The 24,624-nt window shown below is 41.5% G+C and overlaps 9 protein-coding genes across 9 annotated transcripts in view; 2 read left to right on the plus strand and 7 right to left on the minus strand.

The window, feature by feature from the left end:
- The window catches only part of LOC117442153 (uncharacterized), a 47,656-nt gene extending 37,769 nt beyond the window's left edge, over positions 1–9,887 (minus strand). The window contains exon 1 of the mRNA XM_034078156.2: positions 9,493–9,887. Within this exon, the coding sequence (XP_033934047.2) occupies positions 9,493–9,872 (380 nt within the window). The 5' untranslated portion in view covers positions 9,873–9,887. The remainder of the gene's footprint in view (positions 1–9,492) is intronic.
- Positions 751–1,196, plus strand: LOC117442169 (histone H2B 1.2-like). The gene has a single exon (XM_034078170.2). It carries the CDS (start codon positions 766–768, stop codon positions 1,141–1,143), a length of 378 nt encoding a protein of 125 aa, XP_033934061.1. The 5' UTR covers positions 751–765; the 3' UTR covers positions 1,144–1,196.
- LOC117442150 (late histone H2A.L3-like) lies at positions 3,925–4,341 on the plus strand. Its single transcript, XM_034078153.2, has one exon. The coding sequence runs from the start codon at positions 3,939–3,941 to the stop codon at positions 4,320–4,322; it is 384 nt and encodes a 127-aa protein (XP_033934044.1). The 5' UTR covers positions 3,925–3,938; the 3' UTR covers positions 4,323–4,341.
- On the minus strand, positions 5,764–6,256 carry LOC117442139 (histone H3). Its single transcript, XM_034078143.2, has one exon. It carries the CDS (start codon positions 6,236–6,238, stop codon positions 5,828–5,830), a length of 411 nt encoding a protein of 136 aa, XP_033934034.1. The 5' UTR covers positions 6,239–6,256; the 3' UTR covers positions 5,764–5,827.
- Positions 9,888–10,933: 1,046 nt separating the features above from the next.
- LOC117442165 (histone H2B 1.2-like) lies at positions 10,934–11,558 on the minus strand. Its single transcript, XM_034078168.2, has one exon. It carries the CDS (start codon positions 11,529–11,531, stop codon positions 11,154–11,156), a length of 378 nt encoding a protein of 125 aa, XP_033934059.1. The 5' UTR covers positions 11,532–11,558; the 3' UTR covers positions 10,934–11,153.
- A 2,018-nt stretch (positions 11,559–13,576) lies between these two features.
- On the minus strand, positions 13,577–13,903 carry LOC117442187 (histone H4). The gene has a single exon (XM_034078188.2). The coding sequence runs from the start codon at positions 13,901–13,903 to the stop codon at positions 13,592–13,594; it is 312 nt and encodes a 103-aa protein (XP_033934079.1). The 3' UTR covers positions 13,577–13,591.
- Positions 13,904–14,005: 102 nt separating this feature from the next.
- On the minus strand, positions 14,006–17,392 carry LOC117442135 (histone H1-like). The gene is made up of 2 exons (XM_034078138.2): positions 16,534–17,392; positions 14,006–14,082 (listed from the first exon to the last, which is right to left on the minus strand). Exons 1-2 carry the CDS (start codon positions 17,175–17,177, stop codon positions 14,040–14,042), a joined length of 687 nt encoding a protein of 228 aa, XP_033934029.2. The 5' UTR covers positions 17,178–17,392; the 3' UTR covers positions 14,006–14,039.
- On the minus strand, positions 15,294–15,743 carry LOC117442157 (histone H2A-like). The gene has a single exon (XM_034078159.2). It carries the CDS (start codon positions 15,741–15,743, stop codon positions 15,360–15,362), a length of 384 nt encoding a protein of 127 aa, XP_033934050.1. The 3' UTR covers positions 15,294–15,359.
- Positions 17,393–23,558: 6,166 nt separating the features above from the next.
- Positions 23,559–23,885, minus strand: LOC117442184 (histone H4). The gene has a single exon (XM_034078185.2). It carries the CDS (start codon positions 23,879–23,881, stop codon positions 23,570–23,572), a length of 312 nt encoding a protein of 103 aa, XP_033934076.1. The 5' UTR covers positions 23,882–23,885; the 3' UTR covers positions 23,559–23,569.
- Between the last annotated feature and the right edge of the window lie 739 nt (positions 23,886–24,624).

The following is a 24,624-nucleotide window of genomic DNA, read 5'->3' on the forward strand; positions in this document are numbered from 1 at the left end:
GCAAGACACTTCACCTGGATTTGCTCCTGTGGGTATTGTCCACAGTACATGTATGATATCAATGTGTACTTGTAAAGCGCCTCGATGACCTCGAGGCGTGAAGATGGACGGTGTGGGGCAGTGCGCTGTGCAATGATCATCTGAAACCCGTGTCTGTAAAGCCGTTGTGTCCTTGGGCAAGACACTTCACCTGAACTTCCTCCTTCCTCCTGTGGGTACACAGTGACCATTGCATGTATATAAAAAAAGTTATGTGTATCTGTAAAGCGCTTTGAGCACTGGAAAAGCGCTATAATAAATGCAAGGAATTATTATTATTATCAGGGAAGCCTTCATGTCTAGAAATACTATGACATGCTTTCTTTGTTGCCCAGTTTGAATGGCTTGCACTAGATTGCGTTGGGTAATATAGTATCTGATTGTTTATGTATGATATCATATTTCTTGATTTAGGTTATCATTTTCAGTTTTTAAAAGACCAAGTTCTTCAACCATTTTATATTTTATCTTAATCTGAACAAACAATATACTGTAATGTATCAAGTCTTTTTTGGTTTATTTCATTATTTAGATTTCAATACAAAAAAATGTTTCTCTTCTGTTCTCGAAAACTATGCTCAAAGGGTGATTTGTTTTGCTCATGCTCAGTACTCAACCAATCCCGTGCGAGCAACAGCACAGTCTCATTTGCATCGCATGAATATAAATGGACCTCGCTGTCTCTCGGTGAGTACATTCTACTTTGTGAGCCCTCAACCGTTGATCATGCCTGAAGCAGCCAGCGTGAAAGCGCCCAAGAAGGGCTCCAAGAAGGCGGTCACCAAGACCGCCAGCAAGACCGGCAAGAAGAGGAGGAAGTCCAGGAAGGAGAGCTACGCCATCTACGTGTACAAAGTGATGAAGCAGGTGCACCCCGACACCGGCATCTCCTCCAAGGCCATGGGCATCATGAACTGCTTCGTGAGCGACATCTTTGAGCGCATCGCCGGGGAGGCCTCCCGTCTGGCTCACTACAACAAGCGCTCCACCATCACCTCCAGGGAGATCCAGACCGCCGTCCGCCTGCTGCTGCCCGGAGAGCTGGCCAAGCACGCCGTGTCTGAGGGCACCAAGGCCGTGACCAAGTACACGAGCTCCAAGTAACCTGTTGCCGCTGCTGCTACAACCCAACGGCTCTTTTAAGAGCCACCCACTTCATCTACTGTGGCTATCCTTAGATCTAACCCCATGTTTAGATGATCCTATTCCTTTAAAGTAAGTCTCAATTATCGGCGACAAAAACAACCCTTGATTGGTATTGAATGAATATATATTATAGTAATTTATTGAACACAACATTACTTTTTGGATTAGTCCTGTCTTCAATAATAGTCTAAATAACCATTAAGCTGTTGGGAGCAAATATAAGTAATATATGAACATTATATTTATGTTGTAAATATAAGATCTACTAATGTAAAGTAATATAGGAGACAGTACAACAAAGATTAGTAACAGTACACCATGTACACAATATGTGTATGTATTTAAGTTAAGATTGTTATTGGTCTTTTGATATTCCAAAATGAAAATATGGTAATAAAGTATAACAATGATATAGTGAGGTTTAAGATATAGGCTATGGTGCAATATATTGGTAGTAATACCAATCGTATACAATAGTATAATTAAAGCAGTATAGCATTACGTTATATGTAATATGATATTGCAGGATACATCATGGTGTTTAAATTATATTATATAGTATGACATAGTAATGTTAAATGCAATAAATGATATCGATAATAAACAGATGAATATGGTGCCTATTAAACACTGGGGAAATCAAAGACCGACCCATAACCCAGATCGGCAATTGCACAACTTTATTGTGAAATGACCGTTGAAGCGTTTTCTGTTGTTAGCTTGTTTTTTCCCGCCTAACTGATCTCAACCACGTCCGCAGACGGACCATCAATTCCAACAATCTCCACAGCAGTTCATTCACAGTTTCTCTTTTAAGAGCCACCCACTGCATCTACTGCTGCTTTCCTCTTTCAAAGTGTCCCGATATACGTTAACATAGTTGCCTTTTAATATAACTAAAATAATACATGGTACAAGTTAACGCCATGTATTTATGAAAGCTGGTATTTAAATTATGTATTGATGGTAATGACATTAAACTGCTATGCTCACTTGGATCATCTCCCTATTCACATTTTGTTAATTTTCTTCAGCAGTATTTTTACTATTTAATACTTTAAGCTGAGCTCTAATCACATGTTACTTCTTAGTCTCTTTTCTCCAAAGCGACTCACATACTCAACACTGTGGACAATCCCCTCTGGAGCACTTTGGGGTGAAGTGTCTCAGGGACACAATGACATGCTGACTGCAGAGGGGTTTGAACCTGTGACCCCTGACCCCAACGCACAATCCCACTGCGCCACACGCCTCCTCAATTGTTGTAAATCACTTCAATTCTATCTACATCACTTCCACCTGGAGGTTTAATGCTTAACAAATAAAGCTATATTGTATCTTAAGTTCTGCAAATATAATAATGTACAGTTGCAAGAAAAAGTGAACCCTTTGGAATGACCTGGATTTCTGCATAAGTTGGTCATAAAATGTGTTCTGATCTTCAGCTAAGTCACAACAATAGACAAACACAGTCTGCTTAAACTAATACCACACAAACAATGATATGTTTTCATGTTTTTATTGAACACACCATGTAAACATTCACAGTGCAGGATGTGAACCCCGAGGCTAAAGACTTCTTCAGAGCTAATTGGAGTCAGGAGTCAGCCAACCTGGAGTCCAACCAAGGAGACGAGATTGGAGGTGTTGGTTAAAGCTGCCCTGCCCTATAACAAATACACACCAGTCTTGAATGTGCTATTCCTAAGAAGCATTGCCAGATGTGAGCCATGCCTCACACAGAAGAGCTCTCAGAAGACCTACCATTAAGAACTGTTGACTTGCATAAAGCTGGAAAGGGTTCCAGAAGTATCTCTGAAAGCCTTGATGGTCATCAGTCCACGGTGAGACAAATTGTCTATACATGGAGAAAGTTCAGCACTGTTGCTACTCTCCTAGGAGTGGCCGTCCTGTAAAGATGACTGCAAGAGCACAGCGCAGAATGCTCAATGAGGGGAAGAAGAGTCCTAGAGAGTCAGCTAGAGACTTAAAGAGATCTCTGGCACATGCTAACATCTCTGTTGACGAATCTACGATACGTAAAACACTGAACAAGAATGGAGTTCATGGGAGGACACCATGGAGGAAGCCACTGCTGTCCAGAAAAAACATTGCTGCACGTTTGAAGTTTGCAAAAGAGCACCTGGATGGACCTAGCAAAATAATCAAAATAAAATAGAACTATATACTTTTTGAGAAGGCATACGTTATAGATCTTTATGAATACACATAATCATAATATGAAATAAGAGATGTCCCCAAACTATTAAAGATAACAAAAGTAGACATTACACAAATTACAATCTACATAAATAAGTTAAAACTGATGATCATTATTTCCCGTTAAATGTTCAGCCCACGTTACAGCTGCATGTATTTAGGTGGGTGTGTCATTTGAGTTATAATACGGAATATATTATTTAATAAGTTAATTACACACTGTAAATAAACATTAAGTATGTCACCTTTATGAATGTCTTAATGTTCTCCACACATTGAGACTTTCGCTTCTTAAATTATAGGAGTTTATATTCATCTTTGAACGGGTGAAAACTATTTCAGAAAATACAAATTTAAACTGTAACGTCTCATTCTGAAAAGAATTCAGGCGGCAGACCGAGCTGTTTTCTGATTGGACGATCCAGTTACGGGTCAATCTGACCAATGAGCGTACAGCTGTGCTCCTATATAGTCTGGTGAGAACTGTGACCGAGTTACTTTCTTCTCAACGTTGAAGAATAAACACGTAGAAAATGTCTGGTCGCGGAAAAGGTGCAGGAAAGGTTAGGGCGAAGGCCAAGACCCGCTCATCCCGGGCCGGGCTCCAATTCCCCGTCGGCCGTGTCCACAGGCATCTGAGGAAGGGCAACTACGCCCATCGTGTCGGTGCCGGAGCCCCGGTGTACCTGGCCGCTGTGCTGGAGTACCTGACCGCTGAGATCCTGGAGCTGGCTGGAAACGCCGCCCGGGACAACAAGAAGTCCCGTATCATCCCCCGCCATCTGCAGCTCGCCGTCCGCAACGACGAGGAGCTGAACAAGCTGCTGGGAGGAGTGACCATCGCTCAGGGAGGCGTGCTGCCCAACATCCAGGCTGTGCTGCTGCCCAAGAAGACCGAGAAGCCCGCCAAGAAGTGAGCACCCTGAACCCGCTTCTACCAACACCCCAAAGGCTCTTTTAAGAGCCACCCACATCCAACTAAAGAACATTCCTCTCTACACTACACGAGTACTCAAAGGCCCAGAACAGTGATCTCCCCCCTGCTCTATATGTATTGAGGTGTACAACATATAAAACCAGTCATAATTACACCAAGTAACTCAAAACTAAAAACACCCAAATTATATAGCAATACACACTTGAAACTCAACTCTAAATTACTATTAACGATGACATCTGTATTTCGGGGTGTAGCCTCTAAAGTAAAGCAAACTCCTCTTCACAATGTCCTTCGTGCATCCAGCAGGTTAATCACCTCATTCTCAAATGGTAGCGCTTTGGTTTCTACATCCGTCAGTCCACATAAATAAAGCCACAGCGTGTGTTGGACCCATCATTAATGTCTAACTCGGTTTACCTACACTCCATCAGGAGCTACTTGTTGGCAGGTGTCTGCAGTTCACCAACAGCTGTTTGGAGCAGGACGGAAATAATGGCTCTATTGTAGTGGATTGAATATTAGCACGTGTGTCTTTCTAACAGTTCTTTATTTATTTGTTATTTTAAGAAGTTAGGTATATCTAGGTACATAATATATTAATGAAGTTATCATCTCTTTAATGTGACCATTGTATATTATATCTATACACACATGGTACAAACTATTATACAGCACTATTTCAACATTAAATAAATCGGTAACATCTTAAATAATATTGTTTAAACTAAACTGTATGTTATGCCCAGCCCACACACAGTTAGATGCAAGTGACGCACTGCATGTTATGCAAAGTATCAGGTCTTTATGTGCAAACCTCTTCAACAACGTGAATGCTAGCCATGTACTTGCTAGTATTCTTTAGTTATGCTCCATTTGAGATAGAATCGTCACGACCGAAACATTTGGTTCAGTTTCAGTAATTGACGTGATCGTTTCGGTAGCGACAAAATGGAAAGGTAAGCAGGTACATCCCATAGTTCTGAAATACATGTGTTTTAACATTTTAGTTATACAACATCTCACTGAATGAGGGTCTAAGGATAGAGGGTGTCGTTTTTCTCATACTGATATTCTGAACAATCTGTGCTGTTGCATTTCCTGTAAAGATTCTCTACTGTAGGCTATTTTTATTATATGTACAGCACTTTGGCGCCACCAAAAATCGTTTATAAATGTGCTATAAATAAAACTGAATTGATTTATTGTACTATTTGTAGGCATTAGTATGAGCTTTATCTAAAGACACCACTAGATGTCAGTGTCGAGCCATAAATGAGAGCCTGCATTAGGTGCAATTTGGATCAGCATTATATACTATACTATCATAATGTGTTAATATGGACCATGCGTTAATAATCAAAGGGGGACAACGTGTTTATAAAGTATATGCACACATGTGTTTCAGGACTGGTTGCTCTGTAAGTGTGTGTGTGTGGCTCTTAAAAGAGCCGTTGTGTTTCGGTGTTCTGGTCTCAGGTCAGTTTAAGCCCTCTCTCCGCGGATGCGGCGGGCCAGCTGGATGTCCTTGGGCATGATGGTCACCCTCTTGGCGTGGATGGCGCACAGGTTGGTGTCCTCGAACAGGCCGACCAGGTAGGCCTCGCTGGACTCCTGCAGAGCCATGACGGCGGAGCTCTGGAAGCGCAGGTCGGTCTTGAAGTCCTGAGCGATCTCCCTCACCAGGCGCTGGAAGGGCAGCTTGCGGATCAGCAGCTCGGTGGACTTCTGGTAGCGGCGGATCTCCCTCAGAGCCACGGTACCGGGCCTGTAACGGTGGGGCTTCTTCACGCCGCCGGTGGCCGGGGCGCTCTTACGAGCAGCCTTGGTGGCCAGCTGCTTCCTGGGAGCCTTTCCTCCGGTGGATTTACGGGCGGTCTGCTTGGTTCTTGCCATGGCTAGCTGGAGTCTGCTTCTCTGTTGGAAAGCAGTAATGTGGAAGTCTTGTCTGTGTCTCTTATATAGCCAGAGCAGGCGCGGCAACGACGCTGATTGGTCGAATGTATAAACGTCACACTGCAGCTCAACTATTGGTTGGTCGAGATTGGAAAATTCAAATTTCGCGCTCATTTGTTAAACTTTTCTTATTATACATCCATGTGTGACATACAGCTTTTTTTAACACTTTGTCTATGATACAAAAGTCCAGCAAAGATGAATGATGAAACAATTATTCTTATGTATAGAATAATTTTATAATAATAATATTTTGACGTAAATATCACTATATTTCTAATGTTATTATAGCATTCTTAAAATAGTTTATATTATGTATGCGAATAAAACACCAAGACACATTTTAAGTATGTGTTACTTGGCAACAAACCCGTTATGATTTCTGATTCTCTAATAACAAAATAATGTCTTTAAATGGAGAAAATTAATGCTCAAATTATATGTTATCTGAGTTTCCTACTATGGAGTCAGCTATTTATAAGCAAAGCGATGACCTGAATCAAATACACTTTCAGTCACAGCTGGTGTGAAATTTGAGCATTAATTTGATTATAACTTTTTGGCAATGAAAGATGAAGAAATGACTTGAATGCATCTTGGAAATACACATCAATTCAATCCATGAACATCTTACTTGGTCCTGATATTCACTGCTGACTGGCTCGCATCATTCACAATGGAAATATAGCATGGCGTACTGCGTGGCTCAGGTAGACAGAGAATGTACTGAATGCTACTTGGGTGAAGTAGAATTCAGCAACATTAATACAGAAGCCTTATTGAAGAGAGGAAACCACGTGACATCCAGCAAAAGGGGCTTTCTCCTCCTGGGAACTCAGGAAACAAAGGTTTTCCAATCTTCTTTATTTTTGATTTCCTTCCTATTTAGGGTTAAAAAAAACATCTTGCAATTTAGCCTTTTTTAATTTAATTTAATTAAATGTTACAGTATGTCCACTGTAGAGGAAGTCAGGAACATTTTAGTTTGAAAAGACATCCACAATTGACAGATAGACTATGTAAAGTATTATGGTTATAGAGTGATATTAATACTAGAATACATTCAGCTTTATTTAAAACATAAATAAGTAATTGATCTGAACATTGCTGTTTATTTGGTTTTTGGTGAATCTTTCCAGATCTTCAAAGACCTGGAGTCAAAGTACTGAAAGCACCTCATTGGACTCCAGATGCAGATTTTCTAATTCTCGCTCACTCGGGCTGTTTCTGACGGATGTAGAAACCAAACCACTATTCATTTGAGAGTGTGGTGATTAACCTGCTGGATGTACGAAGGACATTGTGAAGAGGAGTTTGCTTTGCTTTAGAGGCTACACCCCGAAATACAGATACAATCAATAATAGTATTTTATAGTTAAGTTTTAAGTGTGTATTGCTATATAATCTGGGTGTTTTTAGTTTGAGTGACCTTGTGTAATATAGGACATGTTGTATATGTTGTACACCTCAATACATATAGTCAGGGTTCATACACTTTTTCACCAATGACCTCTCAATGACCTCTCCCTAATTTTCCATGACCAACAAAAAATTACCACTGAAAATGGTTTATTTTAACATGGAACAGGAAAATCAGGTCTGCATATGAAACATGTCGTGCCTATCTAAAACAAATCCATAGGCTTACTAGCTTCTACACGCCGAAGCAACTGCAGTCAGGGATGCAAACTCATCAGGTATGAAAAAGGTGACAAGGATCCGAGCCCACGGAATAAAATTAGAAATAACAGAGGATGTTAGCAGTCAGAACAACTAAAGCAGCAGTTAATGACAACAGAAACGCCAAAGAGTCACATCTAATATAAATATATAAAAGCATTTATTTTAATTGTGTAGCAGTGAGTTTATCATTCTGGCAGCACTGTTGAGCATTTTGAAAATGTATTTTCATGCCTCTCTGCAAGGCTTAGTCTTTCTATCTTTATAGCCACTGGTGTGAAGTAACCAAGTTCATAAACTCAAGTACTACTTGGGTACAATTTTGTTGTTTGATACTTGTTTAAGTATTTCAATGTTTTGCTACTTTGTTCTTCTACTCCTCTACAGTTCAGAGGTACATGGTGTACTTTTCCTCCACTACATGTATTAATACCTTTAGTTACTTCACAGATCTGGATGAATGATGTGAAATCTAATCAAGTGTTGAATCAGACTTCAGTTCCACCTGGAGTAAATCCACCAGCTACCCTGCAGTCTACAAAGTACTTCAGACTAGCTGCACCTCCACCAGCTACCCTGCAGTCTACAAAGTACTTCAGACTAGCTGCACCTCCACCAGCTACCCTGCAGTCTACAAAGTACTTCAGACTAGCTGCACCTTCACCAGCTACCCTGCAGTCTACAAAGTACTTCAGACTAGCTGCACCTTCACCAGCTTTGAGAACACTTTCATGATCAATCATTATAAACATATCATATATATTATTCTGAAATGGACCAATCTGCACAACGACTACTTTCACTGTCTTTCACTATATTTTGATGAGAATACTTTCCTACTTTCACTTGAGGAACATTTTGAATGCAGGACTTTTACTGTAACAGAGTATTCCTACACTCTGGTACTTCTACTCAAGAACAAGATCTGAGTACTTCTACTTTTACTCAAGTAGCCTACAATATCGATTCCTTAAATAATATTAGGACAGAAAAGCGTTTCAGTTCACATCACGCTCTGAACACCTGAGCGGCCCGTTCTAGCGGCTCAGTCTGTCCAGTGACTCCGCAGCTAACGAACGCACCGTAGATAATGTAGCTGACCCTCATCCCGAGCAGCAGAGTTCGACTCGAGCACACAGCTCGCGCTTCATATATTAAAAAATAACACCATGCGCGACATGATGGCACATAACAGCTCACGACCGCAGATTATTTCGGAAATTAGATACAATGTAAATTATATTTGACTCAACTTTAGTTACATTTTCATGACTTTTCCAAAACTTTGGGAAAAATATTTTTTTCCATAACCTTTACAGGGCCTGCAATTTACATTTTGAATTGTCCAGGTTTTCAATGACCTTACGAACTCTGTTAATAGTGCAAGGGGGGAGATTACTGTTCTGGGCCTTTACGTAGTTGTGTAGTGAAGAAAGGAATGTTCTTTAGTTTGAAGTGGGTGGCTCTTAAAAGAGCCTTTGGGGTGTTGGTAGAAGCGGGTTCAGGGTGCTCACTTCTTGGCAGCCTTCTCGGTCTTCTTGGGCAGCAGCACAGCCTGGATGTTGGGCAGCACGCCGCCCTGAGCGATGGTCACTCCTCCCAGCAGCTTGTTCAGCTCCTCGTCGTTGCGGACGGCGAGCTGCAGATGGCGGGGGATGATACGGGTCTTCTTGTTGTCCCGGGCGGCGTTTCCAGCCAGCTCCAGGATCTCAGCGGTCAGGTACTCCAGCACAGCGGCCAGGTACACCGGGGCTCCGGCACCGACACGATGGGCGTAGTTGCCCTTCCTCAGATGCCTGTGGACACGGCCGACGGGGAACTGGAGCCCGGCCCGGGAAGAGCGGGTCTTGGCCTTCGCCCTAACCTTTCCTGCACCTTTTCCGCGACCAGACATTTTCTACGTGTTTATTCTTCAACGTTGAGAAGAAAGTAACTCGGTCACAGTTCTCACCAGACTATATAGGAGCACAGCTGTACGCTCATTGGTCAGATTGACCCGTAACTGTGATCGTCCAATCAGAAAACAGCTCGGTCTGCCGCCTGAATTCTTTTCAGAATGAGACGTTAAAGTTTACATTTGAATTTTCTGAAATAGTTTTCACCCGTTCAAAGCTGAATATAAATTCCTGTAATTTAAGAAGCGAAAGTCTCAATGTGTGGAGAACATTAAGACAATCATAAAGGTGTCATAGTTAATGTTTATTTACAGTGTGTAATTAAATTATTAAATAATATATTCCGTATTATAACTCAAATGACACACCCACCTAAATACATGCAGCTGTAACGTGGGCTAAACATTTAGCGGAAAAAAATGATCATCAGTTTTAACTTATTTGTGTAGATTGTAATTTGTGTAATGTCTACTTTTGTTATCTTTAATATTTTGAGGACATCTCTTATTTCATATTATTATGTGTATTCATAAAGATCTATAACGCATGTCTTCTCAAAAAGTATATAGTTCTATTTTATTTTGATTATTTTGCTAGGCATTCTTCATTCTGTGTCTTTGTATGCACCAAATATACCAAAGCAAATTCCTTGTATGTGTTAACCTACTCGGTAATACAACCTATTCTCATTCCTATACATACATTATTATATTTGCAGAACTTAAGATACAATATAGCTTTATTAACCTCCAGGTGGAAGTGATGTAGATAGACAGAAATTGAAGTGATTTAGAACAATTGAGGAGGCGTGTGGCGCAGTGGGATGTGTGCGTTGGGTTCAAACCCCTCTGCAGTCAGCATGTCGTTGTGTCCCTGAGACACTTCACCCCAAAGTGCTCCTGTGGGGATTGTCCAGTGTTGAGTATGTGAGTCGCTTGGAGAAAAGAGACTAACAAGTGACATGTGATTAGAGCTCAGCTTAAAGTATTAAATATATAAAAATACTGCTGAAGTCAAATTAACATGTAAATAGTTAAAGAAAGATCACAGGAAGATGATCCAGGTGAGCATAGCAGTTTAATGTCATTACCATCAATACATCATTGAAAACCAGCATGTCATAAATACATGGTGTTAACTTGTACCATGTATAATTTTAGTTCTATTAAAAAGGCAACTATGTTGACGGATATCGGGACACTTTGAACGAGGAAAGCAGCAGTAGATGGAGTGGGTGGCTCTTAAAAGAGCCGTTGGGTTGTAGCAGCAGCGGCAGCAGGTTACTTGGAGCTCGTGTACTTGGTCACGGCCTTGGTGCCCTCAGACACGGCGTGCTTGGCCAGCTCTCCGGGCAGCAGCAGGCGGACGGCGGTCTGGATCTCCCTGGAGGTGATGGTGGAGCGCTTGTTGTAGTGAGCCAGACGGGAGGCCTCCCCGGCGATGCGCTCAAAGATGTCGCTCACGAAGCAGTTCATGATGCCCATGGCCTTGGAGGAGATGCCGGTGTCGGGGTGCACCTGCTTCATCACTTTGTACACGTAGATGGCGTAGCTCTCCTTCCTGGACTTCCTCCTCTTCTTGCCGGTCTTGCTGGCGGTCTTGATGACCGCCTTCTTGGAGCCCTTCTTGGGCGCTTTCACGCTGGCTGCTTCAGGCATGATCAACGGTTGAGGGTTCACAAAGTAGAATGTACTCACCGAGGGACAGCGTGGTCTATTTATATTCATGCGATGCAAATATTACTGTGCTGTTGCTCGCACGGGATTGGTTGAGTACTGTGCATGCGCAAAACAAATCACCCTTTGAGCATAGTTTTCGAGAACAGAAGAGAAACATGTTTTTTAATTGAAATCTAAATAATGAAATAAACCAAAAAAGACTTGATACGTTACAGTATATTGTTTGTTCAGATTAAGATAAAATATAAAATGGTTGAAGAACTTGGTCTTTTAAAAACTCAAAATGATAACCTAAATCAAGAAATATGATATCATACATAAACAATCAGATACTATATTACCCAACGCAATCTAGTGCAAGCCATTCAAACTGGGCAACAAAGAAAGCATGTCATAGTATTTCTAGAGATGACATGAAGGCTTCCCTGATGCCTTTCTAACAAACCTGTAAATGTCTGAATTGAATCGAGTGTGTGCATGAATGCAAATGTTTTTAAGTGAAGGGCTTTCTTGTATTTATATATGTGGTTGATGCAGTAAGCTAATGATTCCATGTGGAGAGAAGGGCTTTACACGTAATCAATAGGCTAGGGGAAAGGTACACATTAGATCATACATACCCTTAGACATTTCCAAAACCTAATGTAAATATTGAAACAACAGAAAAGAGGTGAGAGTGGACAACAATGCTAACAATATTTGAGACATTTGTTTTTGGATGTCTGAAGTCTAATCACTAATAGAGCATGGCATGATGACGACCTGGCAGGACATCTGGAGTAACTGAGTGGAGAGATAATAACATCATTTAAATCTGTCAATGTCAAATAATATAGGTGAATGTAGAATGTTGTAGATCAGGACTCAATGACACCATATTACATCACATGAAATGTGAGACTTAAAGAATGTGGGAAACATAATTAGTTGATAATGTATGGCTATGGTTTAGAAGATTCAGTGTAAGAATAGAAAGAATGAACGAACGAACGAACGAACGAACGAACGAACGAACGAACGTGGAAAGGGAAAAAGGGGTAAGACTTGTTTGGTGATGAATTAGTTTAGGTTAAAAGGGCTTTTTAATGTGAATGAAATTGGTTTAATATAAGCCATACATGTTTTTGGTTGTAATAATTATATGAGCTGTCTTTTACTATTACTGCTGGACATCAGCTTGTTGGAGCTGGTTGGTGTGGTTTCTTGATGAAATGCTTGTAATTCATTTCCTCCACAGGTATGACTGGAAGTTCACAGGCCCATCATTGAGTTAGGTGTTCATCCTTATTTCCATGATGAAATGTTTAGCCTTAAACGCATACATGTTGGTGCCTAAAACACCGTTGTCATTTCATATGTAAATCAGTCCTGTTATCTAAAGTGATAAAGTGTGATATCTGACAAGTTATCTGTTCAGGATATGTTGTTATTTAGATTTCTGTTATACTCACAAGATTATAGAATGAAAATAAAGAACAAATACCTGAAAAGTGTTCAAAAGTATTTTGTAACAGGTATTGTGTGATATGCTGGATAGTCCCTCAAATACAATTGAATAACCGAACAGGGGGAAGACCAAGATGCAGCACTGCAAATGTCTTCCACCGTCATTCCTCCGTGCAAAGCCGGTTTAGAGGATGAAATCCCTCTGGAGGAGAGCCCACTGATCCCGGTGGATGCATCCCAGAGACATACGCCTGTGACACAGCCAGTGTTTCTCCAGTAGTCCCCTCGTTATAATGTTAAATAAAGGAAAGCGTGAAAGTTGGTTTATCCTCACTGTTCATGTGATTAATACAAAACACTTCACTTAAATTCTAGTATAATTTTTTAAAACATCATATTGCATTATTCTACCTTTAGTAATAAACGGGTAATAACATGGATTGTAATAATTTATCTATTTTCAGAGTAGGCATTTTGATGAATTAGTAAAGGATCAAAAATGTGTTAATAAATCAGTGAATCACAAGGACAGAGCTCTCAAAGTGAGGTGGGCGGCTCTTAAAAGAGCCTTTGTGTGTTTCAGCCAGATGAGTTTATCCCCCGAAGCCGTACAGGGTGCGGCCCTGCCTCTTCAGAGCGTACACCACATCCATGGCGGTCACCGTCTTCCTCTTGGCGTGCTCGGTGTAGGTGACGGCATCACGGATCACGTTCTCCAGGAACACCTTCAGCACACCGCGGGTCTCCTCGTAGATCAAACCGGAGATACGCTTCACTCCGCCGCGACGAGCCAGACGGCGGATGGCGGGCTTGGTGATGCCCTGGATGTTATCACGGAGAACTTTGCGGTGGCGCTTAGCGCCTCCTTTGCCGAGTCCCTTTCCGCCCTTTCCTCTTCCAGACATAATTGCAGAGTTAAGATGTACTCACTAAGGATATCGGCCATATTTAAAGCTGATATGCGGACGTAGTTGAAGACACCCTGGTTAATTCTAGCCCGCCAGTTTGTTCCGTTCCTTTGTTCCCTCTCTGCTGCTCTTTTCACACACCGTGAGCCGATGCGTTTCCGGTTACGACAACCATCCTTCAAAATAAAAACCAGCAAATGGTTCATCTAATAATGTCATTTGTATCTCATTTATTTAGTGCGTGTATTACACCATTTTAACCTCCAATATTGCATTTTATGGGCCTGATGCCAACCAACTGCTATTTAGTATTTTTATATAATTATTTCACATTTAAATGTAATGTTTACATAAACTTATATATTAAGATATAGTTAGAAATTGTATATGTATCTTAAAGTTAGTGATATTGTATTATTAAAACTGGTTTGCATGTTTCTCAAATAATTCCTCAGAGAGGGTGTGTAGTTTTGTAAAATATTATATCAACTCAAAGATATTGTTAAGGACATGTCAAACTTTCAGAGCAATTGAAAGTATATTTCTTATAAATGTTGTCGTGACCACAAAATACAAGGCGACCAGGCAAAACCACATATTGTGAAACAAATAAAGATATGTGTTCTGTTTTATCCTCAACTTATATATTTTTAGTTAAACATTTATTTATTTAGTGTTTATTTATTGCTGTATTTATTTCTGTTATTTTAACATGTATTTATGCATTTATTTATGTTACTTATGTCATGTTCTGTCCTCAATACCTGGCTACAGTGCTCGTTGTGTGCTAAAGGTTCAAATTTAGCAAAGGTCTATGCCAGGGCTTCTCAAACTCCGAACCGAACCCTGTGTCCCATTAAAACAAAATCTGATTCTGATGCAAATTAAAGTGGACCTATTATGCTGTATTGGAAACTATATATTGTAGGGCCATACCTAAACAAAACATGTCTGTGAAGTTTTTTGCTTAAAATACCAAACAGTTCACCCATTGTAGCCATGCCTCATACTGCTCATACCCCTCTTTTTGCAGTCCTGTTTTGGGTCCGGACCATTGACCTTGTATAAAATTCACAAGTGGACCTTTAACAAAAAAGTTTGAGTACCCCTGGTCTATGCATTGGTTATTCATGCAGGTGCTCAAGGTTCAACACCCAAGAGGGGGGGGGGGCATATTTAGTCTTCTACTATACTGATGTTAAATAGGGAGAAATTGTCCCCACCACTGTTTATAACAAAGTGATGCCCATGGTAATAACAATGAAGACCTTCACAGATCAGTTGATTCTGCAGTATGACATGTTGTACACCTCAATACATATAGAGCAGGGGGGGAGATCACTGTTCTGGGCCTTTGAGTACTCGTGTAGTGTAGAGAGGAATGTTCTTTAGTTGGATGTGGGTGGCTCTTAAAAGAGCCTTTGGGGTGTTGGTAGAAGCGGGTTCAGGGTATTCACTTCTTGGAGGGCTTCTCGGTCTTCTTGGGCAGCAGCACAGCCTGGATGTTGGGCAGCACGCCTCCCTGAGCGATGGTCACTCCTCCCAGCAGCTTGTTCAGCTCCTCGTCGTTGCGGACGGCGAGCTGCAGATGGCGGGGGATGATGCGGGACTTCTTGTTGTCTCGGGCGGCGTTTCCAGCCAGCTCCAGGATCTCAGCGGTCAGGTACTCCAGCACAGCGGCCAGGTACACCGGGGCTCCGGCACCGACACGATGGGCGTAGTTGCCCTTCCTCAGATGCCTATGGACACGGCCGACGGGGAACTGGAGCCCGGCCCGGGATGAGCGGGTCTTGGCCTTCGCTCTGGCCTTTCCTCCGGTCTTGCCTCTTCCTGACATTTTCTGTTTAGGTTAGCAGAAAACAATACTTCCTCAACGTTTGGTGGTGGGGTATATAGTGAACATCTGACCGCTGATTGGTCAGGTCGAGTGGTACTACCATCGACCAATCAGAGAAGCGTTAGTCCATTCACTGTGTCAAGTACAATAGACCTCACATAATTAAATCATCGAATAGCATATACTATAAAATAGATCTGACTATACATATATACTGAAACAATATAGTGTATTCTTAGAGAAATATTTTAAAATAAAGTATACTTTAAAGGATCAAAGTGAAGCACACTATAAGATAGTGACAAAACAAATGAACAATGTGACCATTAAAGAATATCCAATATAATCTAATTTAATTATTAAACATACAAAATAAAGTAAAATAATTAATGTATTATCAAAATCAGGAGCTAATCCGATCTCCTCAAGTAAAAGTGAATTAATGTGTAATAATATAGTCACAATTATATGTAGCATTAAGTAAGTTTCGATGTACATTTATATGAAGTTGTATAGGCCTACAAAATATGTACATAGGGTGTATAGACTATCAAGGATATGGGAACATATGTATGTTGTGAGTGACTGTCAGAGGAGCCTTCTGTGAAGTAAATGTCTACTAATATAGCAACATAATAAAATGTGTTGTAAAATTTTGCAAATGAATATGCAGCAGATGGAAACAAACTGTATGCAAAATTATAATATTAAAACAGGAGAAGTGCTCTTTTGGTTTATGTGGGTGGCTCTTAAAAGAGCCTTTTGGAGATGAAGTAGAGGATCTGTTTACTTCCTCGATGATTTCCTGGCTGGTGCCTTCTTCGCTGCTTTGACAGCTGGTTTAACCGCCTTCTTCACAGCTTTCTTGGGGGTTACTGTCTTCTTGGGGGTCGCTGCCTTCTTGGGGGCTGCCTTCTTGGCCACCGCCACCTTCTTCTTCGGGCTCTTGGTGATCTTCTTCACGGGGGTTTTCTTGGCAGCAGTAGCAGGCTTCTTCGCTACCTTCTTGGGAGTTACTGCCTTCTTGGCTGCTGGCTTCTTAGCGGCGGGTTTCTTCGCTGCTGCCGGCTTCTTGGCTTTGGCTGCGGGCTTCTTCGCTGCCTTCTTGGGCTTCTCGGCGGCCTTAGCTGCCTTGAAGGAGCCGCTGGCTCCGGTTCCCTTGACCTGCACCAGGGCTCCATTCTCGAGTAACCTCTTCACGGCGCGTTTAATGTGAGCGGTGTGTTCGTAGCCCTGAGCGGCCAGCGCCTTCTTCAGAGCCTGGTAAGAGATCCCTGTACGGTCCTTGGAGGCGGTGACCGCCTTCAAGATGAGCTCAGCGGCTCCGGGACCAACCTTCTTGGCCGGCTTTGCTGCCTTCTTCTTCGGAGACTTGGCTGGTGCCTTTGCCGGGGCGGCGGCGGCGACTTCAGTGGGAGCTTGTTCTGCGGCCATGATGCTGTCGGGAGGATTCTCGGTCTGATGAGAGGATAGAGAAATCCCAGCGAAGAGAGGAACTTAAACACACCATGAGAACCGTAGAGACTCAACTCAGTGGCTCACGCAGGAGCTGCAGAAAAACTGTGCCACTTTGTGCTTTCTCTTCAGCTAAAACTGTACAAAATACACATTTAGAGAACGAGTTGAATTTCAAAAGTTAATCGAATTGATAGCGGATTACTTAATCTACATATAGAAGCCAAATAAAGCTTTAAATATTGTTGTGTTTTTATTGGGAAGGCTTTAAACCTCCTAAAACTACTGCCGTGAGAAGGACTAATCTGCGACTTTTTCCTATAAATGATCTCCTGAACAACTTAAAATGCTTCATATTCTCTATAAAACTAGTAATATAGTTAGGCGAGATGTTGTTTTAAAGACTCAAGGTGAAAGAAGGCAGTAGTTGTAAACAATTGTTTGTTAAACAGAGGTAATTCTGCTGTCTGCAAACACACTCCCATCAGGACAGGCCCTGGCTGTGTTCTAAATACAGTCTTTGTTACCCAACAGTGAGAGACCTTCATTTAGCACAGCTGTTCTCATGTACATCACAATACAACTATATTTATATAGTAGTATGATTTATAATAACAATCTGAAATGTGTTAGACAGATTATATATCTAACCTGTAATGACAGAAAGGCTCTCATACAGACACGCACTCCCTCTAGTAGTATATGAACTCCCTTTAAAGAGGAACCATGTGTTGAAACACTGAATTCCTGCAAACATCACTCTGTATTATGCCATTACATATTTGGTATGTCCCAATACAGTTTATGTCGAATGCAGGATGCCATCCGGTCAGTTTTGCAATTTGTTACAGAAAGAGTAGACATACGTGTTGAGCGGTTCCTTTAAAATATTGCATTTCAGGTTCTTAATATTAAGAAGATAAGATAAGAAGTACTTGATTGATCCCAAGTTGGGAAATGTTTGTGTTGCAGCAGCATAAAAGACATGGCATTGTACAAAAACAATTAAAAGACAAGAACTAAACAAGAAAGTAGAACATGTACAGCAAAGAAATAATCTACATAACACAAATGTCTTTACTTTTTGTGTTAAGTTTAATTTATTTAAGGGAAATCAATTAAGTTGCATTTGGCAGACAAGACAAAACAAGAAGCCAAATGTAGAAACCCAACATTACCTTGATAAAATACAAACAAAATGTAAGGAATTATAAATGTGTTCAGCTTAATTTTCAGCATTGACACAAAACAACCAATTTAAGGACTAATTAGAAACGAAACAAACATGTAGTTTGTATTTGTGTTCGGTTTATCATGGGACCTTGTCGATATAATTACTGTTAGAAAAACAACTATTAATCACAAAATGCTTCACTAGATATAGCTAAACCCTCCCAAAAAGCCTATACATATTATTCAGGTGGATTCCTAATACACAAATACATGTCACTGTTTTATAGGTTCATATAAAAGCATATACAAATGTGTTTGCTGACTTAAATGTTAAATTACATTCTCTTTTGTTCAAACTGCTTATCGCGTATACTTCATGGTGACATTAAGGCCATAACGTGTCGGACAATCACGAGGAGAAAATGCTTCTCTTCTAAAATAAGCCACAAGCCAAACATTTTTTATTTTTTAAAACACTGAACAAAAATATTAACACAACACTTTTATTTTTGCCACCATTTCTCATGAGCTGAAATGGTATGTTATACCAGTCTGGTTTCAAGGCAGGCCACTCCACAGAAACTGCTCTCATTGCTGTCTCTGAGGAAATGCAAACGGCTAAAGCAGCCTCCCTCTCCTCTGTCATCATCCTGCTCGACCTGTCTGCTGCATTCGACACGGTGAACCATCAGATCCTCCTTCGCTCTCCAAGAACTTGGAGTTTCAGGCTCTGCACTTTCCTTCCTCACCTCATACCTCAAAGACCGTACCTACAGGGTAAGTTGGAGAGGGTCCGAGTCCGACCCTTGTCAATTAACTACAGGGGTCCCTCAGGGCTCTGTTCTTGGTCCCCTCCTCTTCTCCCTGTACACAAACTCGCTCGGATCAGTCATTAGCCCGCATGGTTTTTCATACCACTGCTACGCTGAAGACACCCAATTAATCCTGTCCTTCCCCCGCTCAGAGACCCAGGTCGTCGCACGCATCTCTGCTTGTTTAGCTGACATCTCTCAGTGGATGTCCGTTCATCACCTCAAGCTCAACCTTGACAAAACTGAACTGCTTTTCCTTCCGGGAAAAGATTGTCCCACTCTTGACCTGACTATCAACATCGGCACCTCTGTTGTTTCCCCGACTCAGACTGCAAGGACTCTGGGTGTGACCCTAGATAACAACCTGTCCTTCACTGCAAACATCGCTGCTACAACCCGCTGCTGCAGATACACGCTTTACAACATCAGGAGGATGCGTCCCCAGCTGACTCAGAAAGCGACGCAGGTTCTGGTCCAGGCTCTCGTCACCTCACGCCTAGACTACTGCAACTCCCTCCTGGCTGGTCTGCCTGCATGTGCCATCCAACCTCTGCAGCTCATCCAGAATGCAGCGGCTCGCCTGGTCTTCAACCTTCCTAAATGTTCCCACACCACGCCGCTCCTCCGCTCCCTCCACTGGCTTCCGGTAACTGCTAGAATCCACTTCAAGACTCTGGTACTTGCGTACCATGCTGCGAATGGATCTGGCCCTTCCTACATCCAGGACATGGTTAAACCGTACACCCCAGCACGTGCACTCCGCTCTGCATCAGCCAAACGACTCGCTGCACCCTCGCTGCGAAGGGGGACCCAAGTTCCCATCAGCAAAAACACGTGGGTTTGCTATCCTGGCTCCAAAATGGTGGAATGAGCTCCCCATTGACATCAGGACGTCAGAAAGCTTACACACCTTCCGGCACAGACTGAAAACTCATCTCTTTCGACTCCACCTCGAGCGATAGAACTATTAACAAAGCACTTATATACTAACAAAGGGCTGGCTTATCTAAAGCCAGTTGAGCAGCACTTGAAATACTTGGCTCTATGAAACCTGATTATATGATTCTGTTTTCTTCAAGTTTGTGTCTTCCTGGTCGAATGTACTTATTGTAAGTCGCTTTGGATAAAAGCGTCAGCTAAATGCAATGTAATGTAATTATGGTGTCAGAATACCAGTCAGTTTCTGGTGTGACCACCATTTGCCTCACGCATTGCAACACATCTCCTTTGCATAGAGTTGATCAGGTTGTGGATTGTTGCTCCGCTCCTCTTCAATGGCTGACACTGACAGCATGTTGATGCCTGTGAGGTGGCTGGAATATCTTGGCAAGGAGTGCTCACTAACACAGATTTAGACACATTTGTAAACAATATTTGAGATAAATATTCCTTTTGTGTTCATAGAAAAAGTCTGATTGAAAAAGATCTTTAATTATGCTCCAAATATCTGGAATATACAGGTCCTCTGACTTCTTTTAAATCCAGACTGAATACTTTTATTTTTGCCACTGCTTTCAATTGAACTATTCATTTCTCACACTGCACTGTAACTTTTACTCATGTACATTTTATTCATGTTTTATTATCTTTGCTTTGAATGAGTGTTTTAAAATGCCATTTTATAATATGTTTCCGCTGCACTATTTCTTAACGCTCTTAATACTAAAAGCACATTTACAGTATTATTTTAATCCTATATATACATATGATTTAGGGCGTGGTGGTGCGAAGTCGATAGGGACTTGGCTTGGCAATTGGAAGGTCACCAGTTCAAGTCCCGGCAAGACCAAGTGCTACCGAGGTGTCCCTGAGCAAGGCACCGTTCCCTAAACTGCTCCCGGGGCGCTGTTCAAAAATGGCTGCCCACTGCTCCTAACACTAGGATGGGTCAAATGCAGAGAAACAATTTCCCCACGGGGATTAATAAAGTATATCAAAAAAAAAAAAAAAAATTGGCAAGAGTGTTTAAACATTTGTCAGAATTTTTAACTGTGAGCAAATTAGGTGATTAAATAATAATATTGTAGTATCATCGTGGTGAAAATCTAAAGATTAAAGCTTTGATTAACCTATTTTCAGAACCAGCTCCAATTATAATGCAAGATAAACATGAAAGCAAACAGTAATGAATGCCACCGTATTAAATAGTAAATATAATATTGTGATTATACAATTGTGAGGATTATTAAAGCGATAAACAATCAATGATGTAAGACAAAATATATATTTCCAAAACAATGCAACAGGTTTAGGTTTACTGCATGAGAAAAGGTCTTTTCAGAATAAAGAATAAGTTGTATAAATAAACATGAATTGTATGTGCATTCACTTGAATGTGTAAGAAATACATGTAAATAATCTCACATTTCGAGATTTCTAAAGCAGAAACAAACAAAACACACTGACTCTCCATCAGAGCAGGAGCACGGACCTCAGCCTCTTTTCAGTGTGTTTGCAGAGTACAAATGAACCTCTGTTTCATACAGATTCAATACAAAATATTACTGTGTTTTACCTTAAATCTATTAACAAACATATACTCTCAACATATATCTAGTTTTAAGAAGATTACAAAGTATTTAGGAAGACATTTAGAGAGGAAAGTCACAGATTAGCGACTCACACGCAGTAGTTTGGGAAGGTTCAGAGTCTTCCCAGTAATAATATACAAATATATTGAGGTTGATTTCACTTTTGCATTAAAATAAACTCGTTCGCTATCGTTTAGGGTGAATTGTACACTATATTGTTTCCTCCAGATGTGATTTTATGACATGTGTTCGTGAAGAGAAAACACAAAGTGGCACAGTGAGACAGGCTGCGGTTGAGTCTCTACGGCTCTCATGGTGTGTTTAAGGCCCGCTCTTTGCTGGGATTTCTTTCTCTGTCTCACCGAGTCCAGATTATCCACTCTTGCGGCTTTCACACCAGCGCTTTTCAGTTTCTAGCTCCCAGCGGGAGCTTTTCTGGTTCAGCTCCGGTTTCCCTTTTCAGCTCCCGCTCTGTTCACACCGCCCACTGGCGCCCCAGAGCTGCGTCATGACGTCACCGTGTACATCGCTGATTTGCTCCCCAACGGCAGCCATTACGGCGCTCACAACAACAACAACAAACAACTGCGTCGGGTCGATGATCGTGTTGCTTTTAATCACACGAAGCCAGAATAAATTGAATAACGACTTCTCCAACCTCCAACCTTCTCTCTCTTCTCGTGCCGCTTGGACTGGGAGGTCGTGGCGGCCTGTGGGCAGGAGCCAGGAGTAGGCCAACTCCTGACATTACACATATGATACGATATGGTTGTGTATGGTAATGTTTTGATTGTATTGCATTGTATATTACCATTAAAGTGGATTATTGTTTAACGGTTAAGTGTATGCTCTGGATTTCCTTCATGTAAGATAACAGCTTGTTTAGGGACGCGGGGAGATTTGGAAATGCGGCCCTAGTTATCATTTATATCTCCTAACAACGTGCAATAGGATGCCGTGTGTAAATTGAAAATATAATACTTTTGCAACATAGGTTTTATAGGTGGTGCTATCTGTTTTGTGTGGCGTGGTGTCTACAAGCAAGTCAATGCATTCATTGGGTGGTATTGTAGCGCCAGGAAAAGGGGAGTCGGAGGCGGTGTAATTCAGAACGGAGTTCCACTCTTTATTATCCATTAAATATAGAGAGGGTCAAACACAAATCGTCTGCTCTGCTTAACGAGCTAGCAGGAATGGAGGCTAACTCTCCAGGTGTTCCCACTAAGGGTCCGTGTGGCAACACAATAAGAGAGGTGAATTATGTCCCATAACGTGTCACCACAGTATCAGAGTTTACACAGGTCTGTAAATGCAAATGGAAAACAATTGGCCACAGCAAATCATTTTATATTAAACATGGAATTTTTACTTTTGAATACTTCAGTACAAAGTATGTATTGAAATAATTTAAGTGATATATAAATTCATTTGATTGAATAAAAGGTATAATATGTGGTAAACTGAAGAGCCCTCTTCTTGGTGAGCCGAGCCAAATGATCCGGCTCACCAAGAAGAGCCGGAATTCCCATCACTAATACCCAGTAGTCCCCCTCGTTATAATGTTTAATAAAGGAAAGCGTGAAAGTTGGTTTATCCCTCTCGGTTAATGCAGTACAAACCACTTTACTTAAAATTCTAGTATAATATTTTTTTTTAATCATATTGCATTATTCTACCTTTAGTAATAAACAGGTAATAACATGGATTTTAATTATCTATATTAGAGTAGGCATTTTGATGAATTAGTAAAGGATAAAAAAACGTGTTTAATAAATCAGTAAATCACAAGGACAGAGCTCTCAAAGTGAGGTGGGCGGCTCTTAAAAGAGCCTTTGTGTGTTTCAGTCAGATGAGTTTATCCCCCGAAGCCGTACAGGGTGCGGCCCTGCCTCTTCAGAGCGTACACCACATCCATGGCGGTCACCGTCTTCCTCTTGGCGTGCTCGGTGTAGGTGACGGCATCACGGATCACGTTCTCCAGGAACACCTTCAGCACACCGCGGGTCTCCTCGTAGATCAGACCGGAGATACGCTTCACTCCGCCGCGGCGAGCCAGACGGCGGATGGCGGGCTTGGTGATGCCCTGGATGTTATCACGGAGCACTTTGCGGTGGCGCTTAGCGCCTCCTTTGCCGAGTCCCTTTCCGCCCTTTCCTCTTCCAGACATAATTGCAGAGTTATGATGTACTCACTATGGATAACGGCCATATTTAAAGCTGATATGCGGACGTGGTTGAAGACACCCTGGTTAATTCTAGCCCGCCAGTTTGTTCCGTTCCTTTGTTCCCTCTCTGCTGTTCTTTTCACACACCGTGTGAAATACTTCTAATGCCATTTCTCCCACTAATTCGGGCCATCATACTGTATGTATGTATTGAATGTGTGTGTGTGTATACAGGGGCGCCGTTTACCTACAGGCAAGTGCTTGGACCAGATGGGAGCCCCCAAATAAAGTAGATTAATCCAATCCAACTTTATTTATATAGCACTTTAAAACCTCCTGACCAAAGTGCCTGTACAGAGATACATAAAATATAAAATCACATGGCTCAGCTCACAAAACATAAAATAAATAAATACATTTAAAATAAAAGATACAAACACAAAACAAACCAGAATAAAGCTAAACATTTCAAAATAAAAAATAAAATATTAAGAAGGTCCACAGCAACAACAACACAACCAACAACAACACATGAAAACACCTTAATGTACTGCAACGACACGTCGGGAAACCCCCTCAAGGGGGCCCCATTTATAGCGCGCCGAAACCGCTTCTTAATTTCAGTTTCGTTGATCCGCTCCGGGGGTGGGGGGGGGGGGGGGGACTTTACTGGCGTTGATCCGGACCATTAACTAGTATAAAATTCAGTGAAACCTTTAACAAAAAAGTTTGAGTAACCCCTGGTC

The sequence above is a fragment of the Pseudochaenichthys georgianus genome, unplaced genomic scaffold, assembly GCF_902827115.2.
Source record: "Pseudochaenichthys georgianus unplaced genomic scaffold, fPseGeo1.2 scaffold_308_arrow_ctg1, whole genome shotgun sequence".
NCBI lineage: Eukaryota > Metazoa > Chordata > Actinopteri > Perciformes > Channichthyidae > Pseudochaenichthys > Pseudochaenichthys georgianus.

Bases quoted from the DNA above. Each gene is read 5' to 3' on its own strand.
- LOC117442187 (XM_034078188.2), bottom strand. From the start codon at position 13,903: ATGTCTGGAAGAGGAAAGGGCGGAAAGGGACTCGGCAAAGGAGGCGCT.
- LOC117442184 (XM_034078185.2), bottom strand. From the start codon at position 23,881: ATGTCTGGAAGAGGAAAGGGCGGAAAGGGACTCGGCAAAGGAGGCGCT.
- LOC117442165 (XM_034078168.2), bottom strand. From the start codon at position 11,531: ATGCCTGAAGCAGCCAGCGTGAAAGCGCCCAAGAAGGGCTCCAAGAAG.
- LOC117442169 (XM_034078170.2), top strand. From the start codon at position 766: ATGCCTGAAGCAGCCAGCGTGAAAGCGCCCAAGAAGGGCTCCAAGAAG.
- LOC117442135 (XM_034078138.2), bottom strand. From the start codon at position 17,177: ATGGCCGCAGAACAAGCTCCCACTGAAGTCGCCGCCGCCGCCCCGGCA. The intron at 14,083-16,533 runs GTAAACAGATCC...TTTATTTTGAAG, and splicing joins GCCAGGAAATCATCGAGGAA to GATGGTTGTCGTAACCGGAA.
- LOC117442139 (XM_034078143.2), bottom strand. From the start codon at position 6,238: ATGGCAAGAACCAAGCAGACCGCCCGTAAATCCACCGGAGGAAAGGCT.
- LOC117442157 (XM_034078159.2), bottom strand. From the start codon at position 15,743: ATGTCAGGAAGAGGCAAGACCGGAGGAAAGGCCAGAGCGAAGGCCAAG.
- LOC117442150 (XM_034078153.2), top strand. From the start codon at position 3,939: ATGTCTGGTCGCGGAAAAGGTGCAGGAAAGGTTAGGGCGAAGGCCAAG.